Source organism: Choloepus didactylus, chromosome 2, assembly GCF_015220235.1.
Source record: "Choloepus didactylus isolate mChoDid1 chromosome 2, mChoDid1.pri, whole genome shotgun sequence".
Lineage (NCBI taxonomy): Eukaryota > Metazoa > Chordata > Mammalia > Pilosa > Megalonychidae > Choloepus > Choloepus didactylus.
In genome coordinates, this window is record NC_051308.1 from 30608811 (window position 1) to 30633480 (window position 24670).

Below are 24670 nucleotides of genomic sequence, written 5' to 3' on the forward strand. Positions count from 1 at the left end.
GCTCTATTCTCCACAAATAAAGGAGGAACATACTGGAAACTTTTCACAAAGAAAAATCAGTATTTATCTCTGTCGTTGAAATTTCCTAGAAAAAAAATAGCAACAAATCAAGTGTAAAAGAGCCTCAATTTTCAGTAATACCAGTCTGTGTATTTCTGAAGATTTCCCCTTTCAGGAACAGTTGCATTGTCTCGTTCTGCTCAGTGAGCAGACTGTGTAATTGAAGGAAGGAGCCATGAATGTTCGGGGAGAAACAGGTTCCTTTATTTGGTCTGCCCCTGAGGTAATTGGGGCTTTGGATATGTCCTCTCACTCCTCTCGCCACGTTTCTCCAGCTGTAAAACCGGGATAATAGAGAGCTGTGCCCTCCGTCAAGACAGATGCTGTGAGCACAGCTGCTCTAACGGTTGGGAAGGAACTCTGAACATCATATCCTAACAGGCCAAAACCCCAACATGACCACCCAGGACTTAATAGTAAATGTCCCCTCCCCACTCTGCCCCTTCCATTCTTCCTTTTGCCAATGGGACGTCAAAACTAGAGTCTCCTCTCTCCTCCGTCTTCCCAGGAGCAGCCACTGACTGCAAACCGAGGAAAATGTTGAGAGCGAAAGATGCTTGAGTAAGCAGACGGATCAGTGAGCATCCTCGCAGGAAGAAAAGGTGACAAGATGTCACACTCAAATTGGGTATTTTGAGAAGAGTTTAATAAAGGGGCTATTTTAAAACATAGTCCAGGGCTGGTAGTAGCAGGCCAGCATACCCCTAGACTGAAGGGGCAAAGTGAGAGAGCCACCCTCCGAGCCAGGGAGAAGGAAGCAGTGGAAAGGCAGCCTGACGTGGCCAGCATCCTCCAGAGGAGAGGGGATCTGTCGATTGGTTCCAGCAGACCCGCCTCCCCGGGCCCTGAGCAGGGGGAGAAGGATGCGGAGTGCACCTAGAGGGCACAGAGGAAAATTGGCCCAGCATGGATGAGAATAATTCTTTTAAAATAGCCCTCCTTACTCCCTGGGTGTAAAAGCCATCTTGCTTTCAGCTCCTGCCACTTCTCTTTGTCATTGGATGGATACAGCTTACACCTCCCACTCCCAACCTCAACTATCATTTTCCTGTTTTTGCCCTCATTCCTTGTACTGTCCATACCTTAATAACAGATGGGAAAACTAAAAGCTATTTCAAATCCTCTCCTTTGCAGCTAACAGCATGAAGTTTGTTCTATCCTTAAAGCGGCACAGACCCCGGATGAGGTTTTAACCTTGAGCTCATTTCATCTATTTTCCTCAGTGCAGACCATCTTCCTTAGCAACCCCTGCCTAACAGAACTCTGGTTGTGCAGGACGAAAAAGCACCGTGAGCTTTGGCCCACTCACCAGCCAGGGTTGCTAAAATGCTGATTCCACAGAAGAGGAAAAACTAAACTGCACACCCTTGGGATGTCTACCCTTTTGGGCCTTTTGAATAACATTTAGAAAATTTGTTTTTTTCAAGTGTATTGCCAATACCCAAGAGACCTACAGGAGTTGATGCTGTTTGGAAGAATATCCACCAGGCGCTCTACAATCAGTTCTTTGCCAAGTTCAGACAAAGACAAGGCTTTGCCCTTGATCAGAATAGCATTGAGTTTTGTTGCAGCTTCATTATTGTGCGTTGTAATGATGAAAATAGATAGTAAATAGATGTATGGATAGAAGTTTGTGCGTGTTTGTTTTAAAGAATGTGACAGTTTACTTGGAGCCATCTATTCTTTTGCCTTGACCTATGTTCCATGAATGGCTTGTATTTGCAAGATTGCTGACTGAGGTTTCAGCCATCCTAGGGTCTTCAGTTCCTGGGAGAGCCCACCACCAAAGCCTCATTAAAACCCTGCTGCCTGGTGCAAAGACATTAAATGGGGAGGGAGGAGGCACAGATTCTTTGCCTAGTTTAACCACAAATAACTGTTGAACTGTGTATACCACTTTACATCTTTGGGTCTCAGGTATGTTCTCTGTCAGTATGATAAGCCTGAAGTGGCAGTTACTCTCCAAATGAACAATGTGGAGTAATTTAGTGATTTTGCTACTACTGGGTGTGACTATTACATCCAGGCAACTACTGAGACTTGAGCAAAGACCCTTATGGTCTTTGGAAGTCAGACATGTGGGATGTACAAGGTAGGAGAATGCTAAATTGCACGTAACCTGTCTGGCGTGTCTGCTCAGTGATTAGCAGGTCCTCTTAATGGAGGATTACACAGCTGTGAATTTGCTATGCACCCACCTAGGGGGTTATTGCCTTCATCGGCCTGTCAATAAACTACACAGTAAAGATTTAAATAATAGCGCAGAACAATTTCAAAGGACTTGTTACAATCTATCAAGTCAATAACTTTACAATTTTAGAAAATCCCTGAATACGAATTTACACAATTTTGAGTTGTTTTACAACTTATCAGACCATTAATCTAAGTTTTAAAAGTCCCTGAATATACTTAATCGTAGCCTGGGCTTTTCTAAAGTGCTGAAATATCCTTCAATATTCTAAACCACAGCAGCACAAGTTAAAAAGGATTTTAGGGAATTCCATAAAACTTGCCAAAGAAACCATAAATATATTCAACGTGAGGTCTGTTTTGTGCATAATTTTTATGCAATAGGTCGGGCCTAAACTAAAGAGTTTGTATTTGTTCTCTTATCTTGTCTCCCCAGTTGACAATTGTGATAGAGGAAAATATGCACGACTTAAGTCAGAGCTGGGTTTGAATCCTGTTTCGGCTACTTCCTGTGGGGCCTTAGGCAAGCCATTTTGCTTCTTTGAACTATCTCTGATACAACAATAATATTCCTACCTTAGAGGGTAGCTGTAAGGATTGACACAGAGCGAGGCAGAGGCAGAGGCAAACCATCCTTAGATGCTTGTTGAATTTGAATCACACGTAAGAGTTAATACTGAGCATGAGCGTCAAAAGGAAGCTCACCAACACACACACACACACACACACACACACACACACACACACACACACACACACACACACACACACACACACACACACCCTACCCCTCACTCTCCTTCAGGGGAGCCAACGGTCAGATATACTTACTTCCATCTGTTTTTTAAAATTCCAACCCATCCTTAGTCAGCACACCTACCCCTTAAAAATATAAGAAGAGGTTAGTATCTGGGCAGGTTGTTTTTAAAACATTTCCAATCCCTGATCTAATTTGTCATTATTATTTATAGAGCACTCTTCCCTTTTCCTTCACTTCTCCTTTGTTTCCCTTTGCACCCTCATCCAGAATCTCCCCAGGAAAGACCCAACTTTGAATACTTCCATCTCTGCTTTCTAATGCCCAAATTTAAAACTTACTGATCCTGTAAATTGAACTCCAACTGTGTGAAAGGCACTATCAGTGATACTGGGGCTATAAAGATAAATAAGACACAGGATTTGAAAATAAGTCTTTTGCCCGGAGCATAACTGACATACGTGAATGCAGCCTGGGCTCAGGCTTGGGCTCGGCAGGCCCCACTTTAAGTCTCTCTCTCAGCTTGAGCTGCCTGCCCCCACCGTGTCCCCTCCCAGACCCTTCTCCTCTATACTCGACCTTCTGGCAGAACTTCATTATGGTCTCGCTTATTCCATTTTTATGGATGAATGTTTCTTATCATGCATGAGAGTTTATTGAATCAATTCCTCCTTAGTGGAGTTCACTAGAGCCCTCTCTAATGCTGCCCGAGGGCTGTCTGCCATCTGGACTGTGTTATAGGTGGATGGTATCACAATAGGATCTTCTGGTACCTGGATGGGCTTCATCATAATCCTCATTTTACTGGGTCAAAGCTGGAGAAACTGGCTGGAAGGGTGCCAACTTTCACCCACCCAGCAGAGCATAATTTTGAGTTTCTCTAACCCAATGACTTGTATGGTCTTAGTGAATGGTTTGTTTTGGAATACTTAACACCAAATTCAAACATAGTTCTGAATAAACTACGACCTAGAAGCAGAAGTTCCTTCCCTGGTGAAAGTGTTCTAAGTCTTATGATTTTCATAATAACTATTTTCCATATGGAATAAATATTGACTACCCTACCCAACTATACAGGCTCATTGATTTTACAAATTATTAAATAAAAACATTAAGCATTACCATTAAATGCACTTACTCTCACACATACACACATGCATATCATTTCAGTGTCAGGGCAATGTTCTCTGGGAGGAAATATGATCTTGGAACAATTGGGCTTTTTCTGTCTTTAATTTTGATTTCCTATTTAGTATAATTTTAAGAAGATTCCAAATAATTGTTTATTTGCATAAAGAGGGGAGAAAATGAACCCATAAGAAGAGTTGGTTTCAATTCTAATGTGGGAAATTTATGATGCTGTAGTATAAACAATAGAGTAAAAAAAAAAAAAAAGCAACAGAACCAATTAGGTACAGATCTTGGAATTTGGTCTACCTTTTTGAAGAAAAATTCTTTAACCTATTGATCCTTGCAAACATTAACATTTATTTTACTCTAGAACTTCAAGTAGAACTATAGAATAGAGTCAGAAGTCACTTCCATTTTGACAGCACAAAAACATTCGCTCTTTAGTTACCCAAAATCTTTAAAATTAAAAAGTGCCATTTTCCCAGGAAATAAATTTTCATCAGTGGTGGCTTAGATTCCCAATGGAGTTTGAGGGAGAGATTCCATTAGAATTAAGCCATGATTCCTCCTGAGTAGCTGTTCTCCAAGTGTGATCCCCAGAACAGCAAAATCAGCTGGAACTTGTTAGAAATGCAGATTCCTGGCCCCACCCCAGACCTACTGAATCAGAAACTGGGAGCAGGGCCCAGCATTCTCTATTTCAACAATCAGTTAAGTTTGAGAACCTTGTGCACATAAGTGAAATCATTTCCTGGTCACCTAGTTACCTAAACAAAAAATGTGCCTATGGAGTCCATATTAGGTGGCCCACTTGCTGTATAAAAGTTTACAAAGTTTGGAATCTGTGCTTTTCCCCGCATGTGGTAAAAACACCATCACTAACTGGGAGTATGCATCAAATGCAGGTCAGGGTAATGCCCGGTATGTGAATTCATATATGATACTGAGGACCAGTGAGCAAAAGCCACTGTTTCTCTTCCACCAGGGTGAAAAAAATAACACATTTCTCCATTAGGCAGACGCTTGGTTACATACTCTGTTCTGTGGCTGGAACAGAACAGTTTACATCATTTTGTACCCTAGAATAGAATCCTTCTCAATAGTTCTGAAGCAAATCTGTCCTTTGTCTTTCCTTGAATTCAAGTATTTTTGCATACTGTGCTTTCCTAGGTAAGGAGAGGGCCTTACCCATCAGCATTTAATAAATATTTATTTATTGGATGACTGATTCATTATCCTCCACTTCAAGTCACATGGCTGCTACTCACACCAAATACATATTACATGTAGCAGTTGTGAGTCATTTACACAATCCCTGCAGGAGATTCATTGAGCAGGTAGTCAACACATTTAAAAATGCTGTGCTATAAAAAATGCTGTGCTGTAAAAGTATGGGTTACCTCCGGTACATGCATTATCTCATTTAATCCTCATAACTTCTACGAGGTGTTGGCACAATTATGTTCTCCATTTTACAGATGAGGAAACTGAGATGCAGAGATGCTCAGTGACATCACGCCGGTCACCCTCACACTCCGTGCCTTTGCCCACCTGCTTGCTCTGCCAGGTGTGCCCTTCCCTTGCCTATGGTCCTCACTGACATTTACTCCCCTCTCCCGTCTCTATTGATCAGCACCTTCATGAAGCCTTTCCTTACCTCTTGCTCCCCAAGTGATATGCCCCTTGTGAGACCCTCGTACCCACAAAGAACTCTTTGTCTCACTTGGTAAACTGTAAGCCCCTTAAAAGAGAGTAACTGGTGCTTACACGCTTTATAACTCCAGAGCCTTGCATGGTCCCTAGCCCAGACAAAGGGTACTTAATAGGTGCTGAATGCATGCATGCATGCACAGATGGAGACTTCCTGATACCTTACCTGCATGTTTATTCACTAAACTAGTTTGGGGTGTGGCCAGGAATCTGGGAGAACCACAGATCTTTTCTGCCTGTCCAGTCTGTGCCCCTAGGGCAGGTTTCTTCTAGACTGAGGTTTCTAAGTCCAAACAAGAAGAACTGTGTACAGTTCTCCAGTGAGGGGAGAGCAGCTCAGGCTCTTGGGATAAAAAAAGAGGGTCGTTTGCAGGTTCACCTGGAAGGCAAGATAAAACAGCCCTGTGTAAGCCGGAGCCCAGGAACAAAGCTCCATTATGGCAACACTGTGCAGTAGTGGCACAGGGGTGGCAGTGTCCACTCTGCAGAGCCATATGATAAAGCCTCCCTCTGCATTCTCATTTTTGGGGAGAGATGACTACATATGGCACAAAAGGGCCTGTGGAAGGTATTTGCAGGGCGAAAGCAAAGTTAGCTTCTGTGGTTTGGCAAGCTGCAGCTGCAGACCATCCATCTCGGCGTATGATTAAATGCTTCTGACATTTCCTTCAGACATAGCCTGCTAGGAAAGCTTTTAAATTCCCAAAAGCAGGAGCCCGCCTTATTGATCAGGTGCCTCAGCCTCAGAGGGAGCAGTTACCTCCCAGGCCACCTCCACAGTCAAGCCTCCAGGCAAAGAGGATTACTGTTGTTGGAACACGGCTATATACCTTGATTTGTTTGTTTTTTTAAAATCCTTACCATAAGCACAATGGATAAGTACATGATTGGGTGAATTTCACATTTACCTTGTCCTTGCCTCCCTAACCTCCGTCTGAATCTCCAGAAACACATTTTAAGTAGAAAATAAAGGAAAAACACATCTTCCAAATAATCCTCCATATTAGAACTTAGCATTCTGCCTGGAATTGGTGTCTCCGCTGCTTGCAAAGTCTTCTCTGCCAAGGGGTGGAAGGCGGGAATTACAGGGGCTGTTGCTGGCTGGCCTCTGGCTGGAGGTAGCAGGGGCTTCTCATTAGCCTTTGTTCCTGAACCCCCAGTTGGTCTTCATTCATCCCCTCTTATCAGAGCATCCTTCTCCTCCCCCAGGCCTTCCAGATTTATCAGATCCCCTCCAGTCCTTCCAAAAAGACGGCAGCATCAAGCTTGGGGCTTATTGAAGCTAAGCCCAGAATTAAAGTTACTTTAGTTCCAAGCCAAAAAAAAATTGAAAATAAAGGAACTCTTAAATGGAAATGCCACCAATCTCCCTTTTGCTTGGTTTAAGATCTGGCTGTGGCTCCAGTACTCCCGCCCTGCTCCCTTCTCCCTAACAGCGCTGGTTTGGGGCTTTGTGCACAGTGTCTGTCCAAGGTCTATGTAGTGGAACTGAACTGAAGCCATCAAGAAGCAGGGAGGCCTTTGGAAGGAACTGCCAAGGAAGGATTGGAGTTGCTGTAGCTAGTGCTGCTGTTACTGAACTTTCTTACTCTTTCTTGCTTATTGGTTGAATGAGAATGAAAATCTCTAAGGTTTACCCAAGGGTCCAGGGATTTGGGCCCAAGACACTGGTATAATTTCTTTCTTCCTCCCACTTCCTCCTTCTCTTTTAGTGTGGGGAGGTCATGGGAATGCAGTAAGTTCACTATGATTATCTACTGAGTGTATGTCAGGCGCTAATGCAAGTTAAATTTACCTAACAACCTGCATTTTAGATTTCAACCTCCTGACTCAAAAGATCTCGCAGATGCTTTTTCTCACTAGGACAATTCCCTCCATGTTTTACCCAGTCTTGGAATGTGGGTACCCACGGCTTTTCATGGAGGGGGCCCCACGTCTCACCGAACCTCCCCAGTGGCGCCTGAGAAGACGCCTTCCCTCCCACCACCAGGCATGCACAGGTTGATGATGACCCAAGTAGGCCCTATACTGGCCCCAGGAAGCCCCGAATGCCTGGACTTGGGTGCTGCCCCTAGAGTCCATTTATGTTTCCTCTTTTTGTGGTACTAGCAGGAACAAAATTACCATCTTGTGGGAGATGCACACACTTAATAGAACTTGGGAGCCAGCACAATGTCCCTAAAAGACAATTAAAAATCAAAATTGATGTATGTGATGAATGCCAGAGATCTATACCTAATTATTACGTGAACCGTGGCTGCTGCCTTTGTACTCGATAACTAGTTGTTTGTTATGGTGCTTTCCCAAATTCCATGGGGAGCTGTAGATAATATTTCTAGACAGACACCTGACTGGGTTACTTGACTTTTACTTTCGGAGTTCGGGGTTTTATTTATCTAGGTCAAAGGACAGAAGCAGTGGGATATTGAAACCCAGCTGGGGCCAAAGAGAACCTGGCAATGAAGTACATAAGACCCTAAATCAAGGGTCATGTTAGCAACTGAAGTTTTCATATCTATAATACAGTGGACTACAAAAAAGAAATATAGCTTCCCCCAGTCCTGTCGTTTCCCAAGCCAAACAGCATGTCTTTGATGACGGACAAGAGCATCAGCAGATGCAGCACTTCTTGAGTGTTTGCTGTTTAACGACAGATCTGTTACTTAGCTCTTCTATTGGTTGTAACGTGTGAGTGAGCTTTAGTGGTGGATCGGGCCTTTATTAACAAGTGCCAAACTCCAAACTGTATACATCTATAAGAATTTGAATTTTAAGGACTACCCGCTGCTGCTTTTCTCAAAAATTCCTTCCATGCTGTTTTATCTCTTGAGTGGTTATTTCTAATTTCTAACCACAATTGTTTTCCTACCTAGTAGAAAAATCTCCAATTGTCACCCAGTATTTACCAAAACTCAGGCAAGAGAGATGGGTGGGTGGAGGTTAATGTTTCCTCTATTTGTGATACTAGCAGGAACAAAATTACCATCTTGTGGGGGATGCACACACTTAATAGAATTTGGGAACTAGCTTAACCTTGTGGCTGTCAAAAATTGGTTGACTTTGGGCAAGCATCTAATCTGTCTCATCTCTGTACTATATAGTGGGATGACATCTTTTCTTCCTAGGTATCTCATATGGACATAAGCAAGTAAGAATCTAGTGACTGTAAGTCTCCTGAACTCCTAGGGCAAAGAAGGTTAAAGAGAGAGTTAGGGAAACAGTGATCATCTTTTTGATACCTGAGGAAACAGACACTTACAGCGTCATCTTGGATGTGGGTTCAATATTATAGTAATTTATTTGAGGACCTTCTTTGTGCCAAGTGCTTAGTAGGACTACTTGTTCAGTAATCACACCAATCCTTCAAGATAGGGCTTATTATCCCCATTTTCCTAATGAGGAAACTATGTTAAAATAATATGTTCAGGCTCATGCAGCTAGACTGGGATTTGAACCCAGATCTGTCTGATTCTGTAATTTGTGCTCTTTCTAGTACACTCAGCAGCCTCCATAATTTGATAGCTATTATCATTGTAACTAAAATGCATTGAACACCTTTTGGTTTCGTTGGCTGCTCAAGAAAATACCATGAAATGGGTTGGGTTAAACAATAGGAATTTATTTGCTTTCGGTTTTGAGGCTAAAACAAAGTCCAAATCAAGGCGTTATCCGCTGGCGTTCTGGGGCTAGCTGCCAGCCGTTTGCTCCTCTGTCATGTGGCAAGATACACGGCAGCCCACCCCCACCCTCTCTCTCTCTTTCTCATGTTCATTCTGCTTATAAAAAACTCCAGTAATAGGATTAAGACCCATCCTGATTGGACTGGACCACACTTTAACTTGAAGTAACCCCTACAAAAGGTCCTACTTACAATGGGTTTACACCCACAGGAATGGATTAGATTTCAGAACATGTTTTGCTGGGGTATAAACCACCACAAGCACTTACTATGTCGTTTGGGCTTTTGCATATATAAGCTCTTTTAATTATCACAACAACCCTCTTAGATACTACTTTTACGACCAGTTTATAAATAGTCCAGCCAGAATTCAAACCCAGACAGCCTGTCTCCAGAACCTGTACTCCCAGGCTCCAGGCTATACTCCGCATAAGTCGTAGGACATTCTAACTGTGAGCATTGTGAGCGTTGGAGAATCGCAAATCCTACTTCTCCTCACTCCTGAGAATGCCTGTGCCCATGGATGTATATTTAAACCAGTTCCTCCATTTAAAATAAGTTCCCTAATACAATGAGCTAAGAAATGGGGTGTCTTCTAAACGGCCGTTGTCAGAGTTGCAGTCATTTCTGACAGAACAGCCCCTGAAATGTGTCTGTCTCCATCTTCGTGGCCTTGGCCAGCTCTTTCGCCACACTGCTAATTGTCTTTCTGCAAGACTGCAGCTCTCCCTAGCCAGATCCCCAAGGTTGCCCAGCCATTAGCAGTGCCTCGAAGGGAAGGGTTTTTCCCTTGTTTTCATATTCACTCCCTTCAGTGTTGCAGTCCCTTCTTGGGCTTTTCTGGTGACAGATGCAGGTTGATGAAGAGCTTTAGGGACTTGTCTTCTCCCTCCACTCCCAGAAGCACTTTACTGAGAACATCTCATTACTAGTCTCCATTTTCTGGTCTTGCACACGCTCTCTCATACTTAGCTTTCCTGTGCCATCACTTGTCACCTTTCCTAGCCTGGCTTTTAATAATGTAAATCTTCCATCTCTGATGGCATCACTGCTCATTATTTGCTGTCTTGCACCACATGAGCTGGCACTGCTGAGAAGCCAGCCACCCACAGTGCGGGGCCAGGGGCCGCCCCCACCTCCACCTCCTTAAAGCTGGTTCAGCCCTGGTCCAGCCCCAAGTGGAACAGAAACCCCTGGTGGGTTTAGGGGAAGGACAGAGCCCCTTCTCTGGTTACAACCCAGGACACTCACACTAGGAAGGGTGGGTCAGAGGCCACTGTTGTTTCACCTTTGCTAGACTGTTGTCTTTAGACGAGTCACTTAAGTCCCCCAAACCCCAATTTCCTTAGTCTCAAAGTAGGGTTTATGATGATAATAATTATAATCCCAGGTCCTTAACAAAGCTGTTGTAGGGAACCAAATGAAAATAATGTGACGTGAAAGTCCTTTGTAAATTGTAAGATTTATAAAACTTGTTAAGAAGTTATGGCAGTAAGGCTGTTGGCTGACTGATTCATTGAGTGATTGATTTTGTCAACTCAGAGCAGACACAGCCCCCGAATAGGCATGGAGCCCACCTCCACTTCCCGTGTTCTGCCCTCCCACTCCCCAGACTCAGCAACTGGGTCAGATTACTCTGGACTTTCTCCAAGGTGATTATAGCCCCATTATCTTTGAATATGTCAAGCATGTTTAATGTTGTGTTTTTATGCAAAGAAATTCAATCCAGTTTAGTTTTGTTCCATAACTCACAACTGAACTGTGCTTACAATCTCTGGAGTCCCTTCAAGTACTAATCTGTGATGCTGTAATGGTAACTGTCGTTTGATGGGACGATGACCATGTAAGATATGTATAAAATCTCCCTCTATAAATGCAGGGATTATAACCTGCTCGGTGCTCCCATGCATTTCCTGGTACTGGAGTTATTTGAGACCTCCAAGATCATTATTGGTTTATGATTCCTGTAGTTTCCTAAAAAACTGAAAGCTTTAGTCACATGAAACCATCGTGATCTCACCCAGAAAAAGTAATTTCAGATCATTTATGGAACCCACCAGAAAAGTATTTAAACACTCTCCTTTTGTAACGCCTGGCTTTAATTTATTTCTATATGCAACATTTTGCCTATTTCTCCTATCAGGTTAAGCAGGCACATAGGGGAAATAAAAAGGAGAAAGTAAAGTCATATTTATGGAGTTAAACGTACTATTAGTGGTGGGTAAGCAACATAAGCTTACATTATATTACTTAAAGAGGAAAGGACATTTTAAATAATGGCTGGCAATTGCACCTTTAATGCTTGTAGTGTATTTTAGAAATCTGTACTTCATCAAAATCTTTTATAGTCGATTTATCAGAATGTCCCAGCATAGAAAAATATGGAATTTCTTGAATGTTTTTGGTAGATCAGAAAAGCTTGTTGAGAAGTGTACACTGTTTTATGTTTTCCATCTCTCCAATCATCTTTCTTAGAATGGTTGGGGCATTTTTTCTGAAGTGGCTGGTGTACCATAAGCAGACAACATGAGCATATCCATCATGTTGCCTGATCAAGATTGGAAAGAAAGGAATAAAGTAAGAGAAATACCATATTTAGCTTTTAGAGGCTCAAATCCAAATTGACGTGGATTGCTTACATTTCCACAAAATTCATGTATATATAAGAATGACATATTTTTTTGTGAGGGGGGGTGATGATGTGTTCTTAGTCGCTTTTGTCTCTCTATATATGTGTTCATTAAATAACTTTCTGCTTTAATGTTTTAAATTAAGCCTAGGAAAAGGATTTCCAAGGACATTAAGCTGATATAGAAGCCAACTTTATACTAGTTGATTCAAGGAATATGAATTCTTCCATTTTTTAATAGATTTTATTTTTTAAAGAAGTTTAGGTTTCCAGAGAAATTGCACAGAAAGTACAGAGTTCCCATATACCCCTTTCACCCTCACACAGTTTCCCCTATTATTATCTTACATTAGTGTGGTACGTTTATTACAATTAACTAGCCAGTATTGAATTTCTTCCATTTTTCTTAGATAATAACACTGTACATCTATATGCTGCTTTACTGTCTCTCTTTATCTCCTTGGTTCTTCACACTGTCTTTCCAGGGAGGTAATACCTGGACAGATCTATTTTAGGGGTAAGGAAACCAAGACCTAGGGAGGTGAAGTGGTTACCGCAGGTCCCAGAGCCACTCCGCGGTGGCGATGCTTGGATTAGAGCCCAGTCTCCCACCTCCTCGTTCCCTGTGGTGCCCATCATATGTGATGCTGGTATGAAGGGAGATACGTTCATTTAGGTGCAACTGCCCCTTCTGTTATCCCTCTAAGTTTTCCCCCTAAGAGTTAAAATGCACCCAGCAGCATGTGGAACCAGGAGAGGGTTCCTGGTCTGTGCATTCACCTTCCCAGTAGCTCTCATCAGGCAGGGCCAGGGAAGAGTAACGCAGACTGTCATCCACACGTTGACTTTCTCAACTGAGACTTGAGAAAGTCGCCTATGAGAGACAGGATGATCAGTATTTCTGCAGATTACTTTTCACCATGAAGAATCCTGACCTCGCCTTCACTACCCTTTGCCTCAGTCGGAGGGAAACAAGATTGTGGTCGAGTTGCTTTGAGAAGTGATGGCTTTACAGTTTGGCTGTGCAATCTCATTAGACAACTGCTTTGGTTTTAGAATCCCTTCTGGAGTCTTGCTTGTTTTACTTTTCCCCCATTCTTCCTGTTGGTGAGTTTTCATTAACCTATCTAATTTGCCTTTGGTTTACCTTGGAGAAATATTTCCAGACATGCTTTATAAGTTTAGGAATAGATGTGAAAGTCTTAAAGATAATACTATTAACGCTAAGACTGAGACAAAAATTATTCCAAATGATATTTACAGTTAAATTGATTCAGTCTTACTAGGCTCATTCTTAAAATTTTGTGAACTTAGACATCAGCAAAAAGGGAGCTAAACATGGAAATGTAAAGGAATCAAAAGGTGTTAGTGGTTAATTCGGTAGCCTTTGACCTTGTAAAGGAAAACCTATTGATCATGGCAGACACACTTTTATCGAGCACTTACTGTGGCCAAGATACAGGTCAGGGCACAGCCCACTGTTTTATATGTGTCTGTTTAGGGCCTTCAGCATGGGTGTCCACAAAAGGAGTTTAGACATAGCTCATGAGCGAGAGTAACTGCCGGAGTTTTGTTTTATCAGTGCCTTATCATTATCTGTAGTCTTTTTCTGATTAGCAAGGGATCCTTCAAATGGTCACATCTGCCCAGTGTCCTCCTGAGCCTTATGGTCTGGAGAAAACTCCAGCTGGACAGCTGCTGGTGGAGAAACAGGCTAGGAAGAGCCTAGTAGTTCTGCACCATGTTGCTGGCTCTATTACTAGGGACAGATGAGAATATCTGTCTCCCATTATCACATCTGGTGGCAACGGTGAGCGATTAGGGGGCCCACTCTTCATTCGCCTCCGATTGGGCCATTGTGGCAGTCGGTGATCGCCTTTATGTTGCTGGAGTGTTCTCTGTTCTCCATGAGCGTCTCACTATCCTTTCTCCCTTAGCTCCATAATGCAGACCAGAAGGAGGTGCAGAAATGATTAGCGAGCAGGGCATAAGGACAACTGCAGCCCAGAGCAACAGCTGTCTCACACCGTCCACTGAACAAGTAGATAAATGAGGCCAAAGTGGGATCCCAACCAGTGGGGGCTTGGTGCAGGAAGTACTCATCTCCCTTCAGAATCAGGGCTCCAGAACCTCCTTCCTTCCCCTCTCTTCAGCATTCCAGGTCCCACTCCCACCTGTCTTTTGGGAATGAAATCATGCTTGCCTTACCCTGAGTGCTCTGGAGAGGGCTGTGTGTGTGACAACTGCCGGGACTCTCTACCTAGAGCAGCAGGGAGACAAGGGGTTGAAGTAGATGCTGCCAAGAGCCTGAACTGTGTTTGTAACAAAAGCAAGGACTTCTGGCAAGAAGTTTGAGAGACTTTCTTGATCACAGTGGTATCTCCTAAGCACTTTAATTACAGGGGATTAAGCAGGAAGTGGAGTACTGGACCAAAGGAATAATGACACAAAGGAAGTGAAGCAGAAAAACCCAATTTCCTTCCTTTCAGGAGGGAAAGAAATCTCCATTTATTTAAATGAATTGCAAAGAAAAGAATGGAGTGTGGCATTGCCCGCCCCAGCCCAGAGTTCAATTGGTTTTTAAAGAGCTGTGAATCTCCTTGGCCAGACCAGCGGCAGGGATCTTCAGCCTGTCTGCAGAGATTGCACTGCAGGCCTCGGAACATCGTTAAGAAGCAGGAGCGCTCCTCCTGGACAGATGACTCACTGATTCAGCCCCTTCTTTGCAGCTTCTCATTGTAGGCCCATGCCTGGCTTAGCTCATATTTAAATTCAGCACCTCTGGTTACCCAGAAATTGCATGTGAAATTGTGAAATAGAAATGCAGTGGGCCATGTGACTCCATCAGTTCTGCCTGGCACTGCATCATCCTCGACTTGCTACATTCCAAGGCTGGGAGAGGGAATTTGCTTACAGAAAGCCGGGAGGCACCAGGTACCAACCCAAAGTTGCAATTTGAATATGGACTCATAGTACACCTGTTGTGTTTCCAGAGCAAACCTATAGAAATGAAGGCAACTGAAATAAGACTGTAGAAATTCACAGTGAACAGGAAAATTGCCAGAATGGAATGTAGACAAGCGTGGGAGCGATTGTCACATATGCAGTGACTATGGTATTTGAAAGTGCATTACTAATAGGAGCCTTGTCGGGCCCAGCACTGAACAACTAGCTCTGTCTGTAGTGATCCCCCCGTGGTATCCTACTTGTGAGTCATGGACCCCGAGTGCAAGGCTAGGAGTTGGAAAACCCTACTGTTAACACTGTGAAATGAAAAATGGTCAGATATCATGATCCAAGTGAAGGGAGGAGGAGGGAGGACGGCAGGATTTGGACACCAACCGTGTGCCCAGTGCCACCTTCAGCACTTCCCGTGTCAACTCATTTAATTCTCGCAACAGTTCCCTGGCATAGGCATTATTCTTCCCCTGTACAGCTGAGAAAATTGAGGCTCCAAGAAGTTGGACAGCTTATGGGAGGCAGCAGTTGGCATCATGGAAAAAGTGTGGGCTTTGCAGTCGGACAGCAGTGGCTCAGACCCCAGGCTCACCACCTCCAAGCTCAGTGACTTGGTTAGGGCAAGTTGTTGAACATTTGTGAACCTGTTTCCTTATCCGAAAAATTTGTGCGAATATGCCTATACACGGGATTATGTGACCATTAAATGAGAGAATGTAGATAACAGCACAGTCCTGGCACATAATACCCCAGAAAATGGCAGGTATTTTTATGTCACATCACAGTGTAAGAACCAGGATTTGAACGCAGAGAGGTCTGCCTCTCCCCAAGCTGTGCTCCTTCCCCCAGTGCACTCGGCCTCTGGATCCACACTTGAGTAATATCCTTAAGTTATGAGGATATCAAGCACAGCCAGAGCACAGGATGGTACATCTTACGTACCCCATGCTCTTGGAATCATTCACATTTCAGCTTTGCACACTTCAAATTATTTACTGTACCTTAGCAGACAGAGCTTAGACATGCAGGAAGATGACCTCATTCCATGATGCATAATATGTATTGTTCTCTGACCATTTCTGTATGCTTGAAATATTTTATTTAAAATTTTACAACCTGCCCCCCCCCCAAAAAAAAAAACCCTGCCTGATTGAGATTTCACCAGACACGGCAAGTGATTAGATAAAGAGGGCAGAGACAGAAAGGAGTTTCAAAAGAATCCTGTACATACTTTCATAACTCACTGACTTCTGTTTAAAATGATCTGTCCCTATGTCTGTCCAGCCTGCTCCTCTTTGTATTCCAAATATCTTTACATCCTCAATGCCTAACCCAGTGCCTGAAATGGAGTAGGCACTCAACTGCGAGAATTAAATGAGTGGACATATTTTGAACTGAACTAGCAACATAATAGCAGAGAGATGGTAAAAGAGAAAATGCTGTCCATTTCCAGAGGATTTTGCCTCCAGCCCAGTGGGTGTGACTTTAGCTTGGTTCCTACTTGCCTTAGGACTCTAGGGCAGGCAGTCCATCTCCATAAGTACCTTGCTCAGTCAGGGGAGTCATGCTGGATTGGTTGTCAGCACAGAGATGCTTATGCTAAATTACTCAGAAGGTGGGTTAAAGGGGCACTAGCTCCCGTTCCCCACAGAGACACACTTTCATTCCCTGAAATGACAACTTCTATATACTCAGTTAATGGGATCCCAAATAACATGTTTTAAACAAATCTTTTGTCATGGTTGCCCCTTGGAACACATTTCAAATGCTGACCATTAAAAACAGGCCGTTTCACAGTGCTCTAATGAAGACACTAATAACTGGGGATTTTGTCTCCAAGAGTCCTGATAAGCACAGGCGAGGAGTAAATTACTGAGCTAACTCTTATGTGCATGGTTTATTGATCTGTGAGCTTCAAGGGAACTACACCAGCCCCTATAGCTCAGCAGTCCAGATTGCCTTTTCGTCTATGTAATTGGGCCACTGGGCACAGTTAATTTTCAATTTATATTAATAGCAAGACAAAGAACATGACGTGCCATTTCTATATTACAGTAATGGACGTAGCAAAAAAATCTGCCTGATAATTATAAATATATATTTCCTCATGTCTCATTTAGGATTATGTTGCTAACTCACTGTGCATTTCATCATAATTTATCACGAGAAAGCTCCCATGTTTGTTTGTCTCCAGAGTATATAAGGGTGTACTCCATCAGAAAGCATCCAGCTATCTTGATCCATGTGGTTTCCCTGTCTTTGTTTCTTAACAGGTGAAAGTCATGCTTCGCATTTGTTCTACATTGGCTCGTGACACCTCAGAATCCAGCTCTTTCTTAAAGGTGGACCCACGGAAGAAGCAAATCACCTTGTATGATCCCCTGACCTGTGGAGGTCAAAATGCCTTCCAAAAGAGAGGCAACCAGGTTCCTCCGAAGATGTTTGCCTTTGATGCAGTTTTTCCACAAGATGCTTCTCAGGTGGGTTTAAAACTCCCTCTCAGGGTCAGGCAATTTTGGTTAAAGAAGCTTTTACTCATTCACTTGTCCCTGTGAGCTGGGAGGGCATCTTCTGGGGGACTCTGATGAACCAGTTCCTCTATCTATACAACTTTTAGAAGCCAATTTGAGCTCGGTTGAACAGTTCAGTCCTTTTGAATTTTCTGGTATCAAACCTTGGGCAGGATCAGTTTTGCTGGGATTTCAACAAAGTGTATCCCTGGGGAGAAGGGAGAGTGGCCAGTCAATGGCTGGCACACAGCAGCAGGACGATAGGAAGGCAGAATCAGAAGTTACGGGAACAACGGGATCAAGGTGCTGGTGATGGGTCCATTAGTGAATGGACCCCACTCCTGCCTGGGCTTCTGAGTATGGTGTGTAAGGAGAAAACAGAAGTTTCAGAGAACTAGATTAGAGTCAGGGTCTTAGGGTCCTGAATAAGCATATGGGATTTAGGGCAGATCTCTAGTCCTAATGAGGAAGGAGGGCTAGGCAGGGAAACTGAGGCTGAAATGCAATCCTATGACCTGTACCAGTGGGGTAGAAGGGAAGAAGAGAGGCTAGGGCATAGCTGTTGTATCAGTTAGCTATTGCTGCATTACAAACCACCCTAAAACTCAATGGCTTAAAATAATAAGCATTTATTGTTGCTCATCAGTCTGTGGGTCAGCTGAACAATTCTTGTCATCATAGCTTATCTCACTTATGTGTCTGTGATCACCTGTGCATTGGGTGGGCAGCTCTGCTAATCTTGGCTGTACACTATCACATGCTTGGGGATTGGCTGGCTTTAGACTGGTCTAGAATGACCTTTGGGACAACTGGTCTCTCATCCACATTGTCTCATCATCCAGCAGGCTAGTTTGGGCTTGTTCTAAAGGCAGGGGCAAGCATGGCCTCTTGAGACCTAGGCTTGCAATTGACACATCACATCAGCCGTGTTTTACTAAGCAAAGCAAGTCTTAGGCCCAGATTCAAGGGTTGGGAAAGAGACTCCACCTCCTGATGGGAGGAGCTGCAAAGTCATATTATAAAGGGCATGTATACAGGGAGGAGTAAAGAATTGTGACCATTTTTGTTAATCTAATATGAGTATGATTTGGGGGTCTGGGATCCCAAGATTCCTGGGCCATGGGCAGTCAATTAATTGCAGACCCTACCAGATGGTGCAACCCAATCTTCTAGCAGGCATCCATTCTTACTGGCACTGGCTCTGGGAGCTTTGATGAATGTGGGGCCTCTGGGTGAAACCAAAGAGCACATGTTCCTGTGAGGGACTGAGCATGGCAGAGAGGACATGAGTCTAGGGCAGACTGATTGAAGAAAGAAAGAAATGAGGCAGGTTGTAAGTGCAGAGTGGCCTACTTTGCCTGCGTTTTGACGTTAGACAGCTGCACCATTCTGATGAATTTCCAGTACCTCCCGAGATTTATACAAAATGGTGCTTATTATGGAAACTAATAGCCTATAGCAGAACCTGAAGACAACAGGTGCTAATAAGTTGGCAGTTGCAGCTTCTGTTAATTTCCTCCAGGTTACATCTGAAAATGGGAGTAGTGATGTTCACATAGGCTCCTAGCTTATACCTGAGGCACTTTGCACATGTTAGGGGTGCCATTCATTAAAAAGCTGAGCATGTGGTTTCCCCAAAGAGTTTTACCCTGAGAAGACTGAATTACTTTATGAATAAGTTCTGTGGTTTCTTTCATGATTTCATTTTTTGTGTGTGCGGTACCACCTAATGGGCTCAGTAACCTAAATCTGACACTGGATCTAATAAATGGCCTACAAGTAATTTAATTAACACAGTTAAAACTTTTCAGAAACAAATCTCCATAAGTTGTAAGAATCCCATAGCAAACCCTAATTAAATAAGGACTGAGTTTTAGATTTATTCTAGAAAAAGGAGCCATTTTTATTGTTAGTCTCTGTTTACATTTCACAATTGATTCCAGGGCCTAACATGCTCTGTAACCAACTCTCTGCACTTCTTTCAGAAAGCAAAAAATTTACATTACTTTATAAATTTGCAGTTTAAGCAATTCAATATATATTAACCCATTTGCCTCTTACTGGAATTCTGTGGTGTAGGAAAGGGAGACATCTTTATTATTTTCATATTACAGATAAGTAGGACACCAAGACTCAAAGATTAAGTCATCTGTTCATATCCGCTTCCTGAGCAGACATCGTTCCCAGATTCTTCCCATTAACCTCTCTGTTTGCTCTGTTGGTATTGAATCTTTGACCTCCTGCCGTTTTATAATTACTTACTAACAGTGTGTCCTCGGGCAAGTCACTTGACTTTTCTGGGCCTCAGTTTCCTCATCTGTAAAATGAGGCTATGATGAACGTGAACCTCACAGGTTGATGGGTTGTAGTGATATGTTGAGCTGATTCATCCAGGTGCTTCGGGCTGAGACAGGACACAGTGAGTGCTCAGTGTTAGCTGTTGTTACTGTTAACTTGTGGTCGGCCTCAGGCCCCATAGGGTGGGCATCCTTTGAGTCCCCAAGGCAGGAACGTGCTCCTAGTGGGACTCTGCTCCCCAGTGCTCGGTTGGTCTGCAGAATGGCAGCCTCCACCATGCCTGAGGAGACTTAGAATTTTGCCTTTTCTTGGTTTCTGAGACATCAGCTTCCTGAAGCTAAGCAATGATCAGAACATTCCTTGTTACGCGCTGCCCTTGTGAGTGAGCCTTATTTCCTTTAAGTGCCCTTGGTGGTCGTTAGCTGCCTGCTGCTCGGGCACATCTCTGCTGGGTATGGCTCAGGGGAGGGGTAGAAGGAAGGACTCAGGCCTGCAGGTGACCAGAGGCTTAGAGCAGGCTTGGCCCTGTCCACGGGGTCTGTGTTTGGGAAAGCTGAGTGCTTCTCCAAGAAAAAATGGGAAAGGCACCCAGGGGCCCCCACAGAGCCATCATCAGGTCTTAAATGCTAGGTGGACAGGTCACCGACCACTCTCTTCTCAGCAGATAGCCAGGCTGGAATTCAGGCCATTCCTGTATCTCCTCCCTCCACAGGCCTCTGTGCAGGTGGGCTAGGGATGGTGATTTGGTCCACACACAACTGTCATTCTCCCCCATGGCTTTCAAATCAAATACCGTTCATTTTATATATGCCTCAAGGTGGGCTCTCAGCCTTACAACCCCCATCTCATTTTATGTCCAAAGAAGGCAGCGTTCATTCAGCAATAATTTCTCCCCACTCTGGAATGGCAGGCACCATTGGCAAATTTTATCACCCTCAGTCACAGGGTTTGGGGCCAGGCTCTGGTTGCCTGGGTCCTGGGGTGTGACAAAGCCTGTGGTCCTCACGGCAGCCCCGTCCTGCCATCTGGGAGCCCCCAGCAGAGGCTACTGCCGAACAACGGACGGTTGTTAGGAGTGTGGTTTTTCAATTTCAGTTTGGAAGAAAAAAATTGATTTCCAGATACTTAGGTTCATTGTGCCGCTGAAACCTGGAGCTGAATAACTACATTCATCGCCGGAGCAGCCAGTTTTCTGATTCCTACTGGGAGGCACGTTGCTGTGATAATCGCAGGGTGGCCATGTTTGCACAGCCTCTGAGTGGCCCAGGGAGGTCTGACTCCAACACTGAGGCAGAAATGAAGGCACACGAATAATTTTGTCCTCCTGCTGCTGCAGAAGTCTCAGATGCTAACCAGAGAGAAAGCAAGAGACTTCCCAAATCTCCAAATTAGTCCACAAAACTTACTGAGTGCCTGTTGTTTGCAGAGCACTCCATAATTGGGTGTTATGGGGAAATACAAAAAGTTATGAAGACACTGGTTCCTGTCTAGGGTGTTAATAAGCTGCAGGTGAGACCCACAAGAGGCTGAAGAACATACATTAGGATATACCGACAAATGTCAACTGATATTGTATACTTTGAATATGTTAGTATAGAAAGAAAGAGAAGGTGGTTTTTCAAAAGAGGAGTACATGAGAAAGAGGAAGGAGCTTGGCAAAGAAGGCAGGTATACATCACAAACCTGCTTATTCTAGATATACTATACTGCTCCTCAAGGTTTGCCTCCTGAAATGCCACTTAACTTTTTTTCCTCCAATAAACCTGGCCCATCTCATAAGTATATGAATATATATGTAGAGGAAGGATCTAGTTTGCAGAGGGCAAATGGAGAGATTACATGCCTTGTCCAGCAGGCCAGAATGGCAGATCAGTAAAGGGGAAGTGAGGTCCATGAAAGCTTTCAACCCCGGGTCCCATTTCAGCCTGTTCCTGCCTGGTGTACAGGAACAGTAGGTGAAATGTACCACCATGAGCAGATGGGTGGTTTGCAGTTAATGTGTGTGATGCTCAGGCTTGCAAGGGCTGGGTCGTACAGAAGGATGCTGAGAACCTTCTGTGGACAAGGCTGACCCATCTGAAAGTGTGGCAGCTCTGAGACCCTGAGCCCTGGGAAGGCAGGCTCACTTTTACGTAGATAATGATGCCTTGGCCCGTTTGGTCCATTGATCACTCTTGTTTCCTCTTGTGTCTGACAGGCGGAAGTGTGCGCTGGAACCGTGGCAGAGGTGATTCAGTCCGTGGTCAACGGGGCAGATGGCTGTGTGTTCTGTTTCGGCCACGCCAAGCTGGGTTAGTAAGAGCTTCACCTGTTCATGCTGCTTGGCCCCACCCATGCTTCCTTTTTGGTCCCAGAGTTGTCAGATGAGAGGAAGGTTAACTTTCTTTAAGGTGCTGAACTGAATAATCATGAAAAACCATTTTTACTTTTGAAATGTTGATGTTCATCATAAGTGGATACCATTCATCTAGGAAAGCCTTCAAGTCCAAGAGATGAACAAAGGGGAAGTAGGCTTGACTTGATAGGTCAGGGTCAAGCCCAGAAAGCAAACAGGAAATGTGCATTCCCTGAACAGGGTCTGTTTGGGAACCAGATAGCATCCCTTGCCTCCCCAAAAGGACGGTGGTTGGTTGACATAAAAGCCAGAGGAGCAGCCTCCAAGCAAAGCCCAGAACTGTATTAGGACCTGCCCTGGGGAAAGCAGCCTGGCAGCCCCCCTTGCTTCCCAGTATCCGAGCACTGTCTGGAATATTCCTGTGTTGAAGCACTTGTGAAAGGAAGCAGTGAAACACCCCAAGAAGGGTTTTAATAATTAAATCCCTTTACAGTGCCTTCCTAATCCTGACCTGCTCACCAGGTTTTACTTGAGATCTAATGCTTGATTAGTCAGTAACGTGGGGAGCTCCAAAAGTGTCCCTTGGTGGAAATTTGAACAGCGGTCTTACAAAGGAGCTAGAGGCCAGTTCTAGACCAGGATAGAAAGCCCATTTCATCTCACTGACACATCTGTTTCCCCCACACCTTCTTTTCACTTCTCACTCTGACCAAAGCAGTGATCCAGATTTTAGTGGAAATTGCTCCTACTATAAAAATATACAGAGCATTTAACTTGAGAAAGGGTATAAAGTGTAAGTGTGTGAATTTAATCTATAGGGTGGCTATAAGAAGAACTGTAATAGTGATGAAAGGTCCTTACCTTTCTACTACGCATAAAACAGTGCAAAAGTTGTATAGCTGTGATGTTATGGGATCCTCCTAAAGGTAAATTGTGGCCTAATCTTGTCATTTGTCTGGACTCTCTTGCATTCTTTTTTTTTATAGCCATTTAAGCAGGTCCTAGGAAATACCTTTGTTGTTGTTGTCAAATGCTCTATATTTCTCTCACCTTTCCCTACTCACCCGTGCCTTTCTTCTGCATCCTTTGCATCCATCTTTGAGACTCTATACAATGAAATCTCAGCACTCAAACTGCTTTTCTTTCTTCCCTTGCTCTCCCAGGGAAATCCTACACCATGATTGGAAGGGACGACTCCATGCAGAACCTTGGCATCATCCCCTGTGCCATCTCTTGGCTCTTCAAGCTGATAAATGAACGGAAAGAAAAGACTGGAGCCCGTTTCTCAGTCCGGATCTCAGCCGTGGAAGTGTGGGGGAAGGAAGAGAACCTGCGGGACCTGCTGTCAGAGGTGGCCACGGGCAGTCTGCAGGATGGCCAGTCCCCCGGGGTGTACCTCTGTGAGGACCCCATCTGTGGCATGCAGGTGACTGGTTCTGGAGCTTGCCTTGCCCTGAGGTGGCTCATCCCTACCCTGGGAGGCTCTGGCAGTTCAATCCGTGAATCACTCAGCATGTAAACTGGGGAGGCTTAGAAGTGTTTACTTTAAAGTGGACTGGAACTTTATGGCCTGCAGCTGTGGGGCCATCTGCTCGCCCAACCTAAATATTTGTACCTTGAATCTAATTGACAATGAGCAGGAGCCATGCTTGTTCTAGCATTTGGGGGGAAATTGAATTCACTTTCTTTATGCCCCTTTCAAAAAAAAAAAAAAAAATACAATCTTTCTTTTGTTTAACAACAAACTGAAATATTTACTGCTCTGCACAAATAGCTATAGCCATTACCATGGCTGTTTACAGCTCTATAAACTGTGTTTCTGGCACTGGTTTACAACCGTATTAGTGCTGTAGGAAAAACTAATAACCACTTTCTAATTAGAACTATGACATAATTGCTAGAACTATGGAAGCCAAGAGAAGTTCCAGTTTTTATCCCTTGCTGTTTGACAATAGATATAGGAATAACTCAGGAATTCCCTGATTCATATCCAGAATAATCAGTTCTTCCTGTCTCTAGCACTAGGCTTCATATTTTAGTTTTATCAGAAGTTTCCTTTTAGACAGGTGTTCAGTTTGATAAGTACTTGCCTCATCCCAAGTGGGATTGTTTTCAGGTGAGGATATACCCAGTGGCCACTGTTCTGTACACTTAGTTGAACCTGGCAATGCTATTCCCCTGCTTAAAGCATCTCAAATCCTTCCATTTCCCTTAAAAATCGTCCATTCCAACAGTCCTTCTTTTCAGGATTCTTTATGATCTGGTCCTTGCCTACCTTTCTAGCATCACCTTTTACCGTTCCCCTCCTTGCCAGCCTCTTTAATGACGTTTAAGTCCTCTAAGAAGGCAGTGTGTCTCAAACTTCAGTGTGCATTTGAGTAACCTAGGGATGCAGATTCTGATTCAGTAGGTC

General features: G+C 43.8%; 1 protein-coding gene across 6 annotated transcripts in view; it reads left to right on the forward strand.

Moving 5' to 3' along the window:
- The window catches only part of KIF26B (kinesin family member 26B), a 534059-nt gene that overhangs the window by 415487 nt on the left and 93902 nt on the right, over positions 1 to 24670 (forward strand). For all 6 annotated transcript variants that reach the window (XM_037822508.1, XM_037822516.1, XM_037822521.1 and 3 more), the window contains 3 exons: positions 17388 to 17594; positions 22120 to 22213; positions 23421 to 23683. In XM_037822508.1, the coding sequence (XP_037678436.1) occupies positions 17388 to 17594; positions 22120 to 22213; positions 23421 to 23683 (564 nt within the window). The remainder of the gene's footprint in view (positions 1 to 17387; positions 17595 to 22119; positions 22214 to 23420; positions 23684 to 24670) is intronic.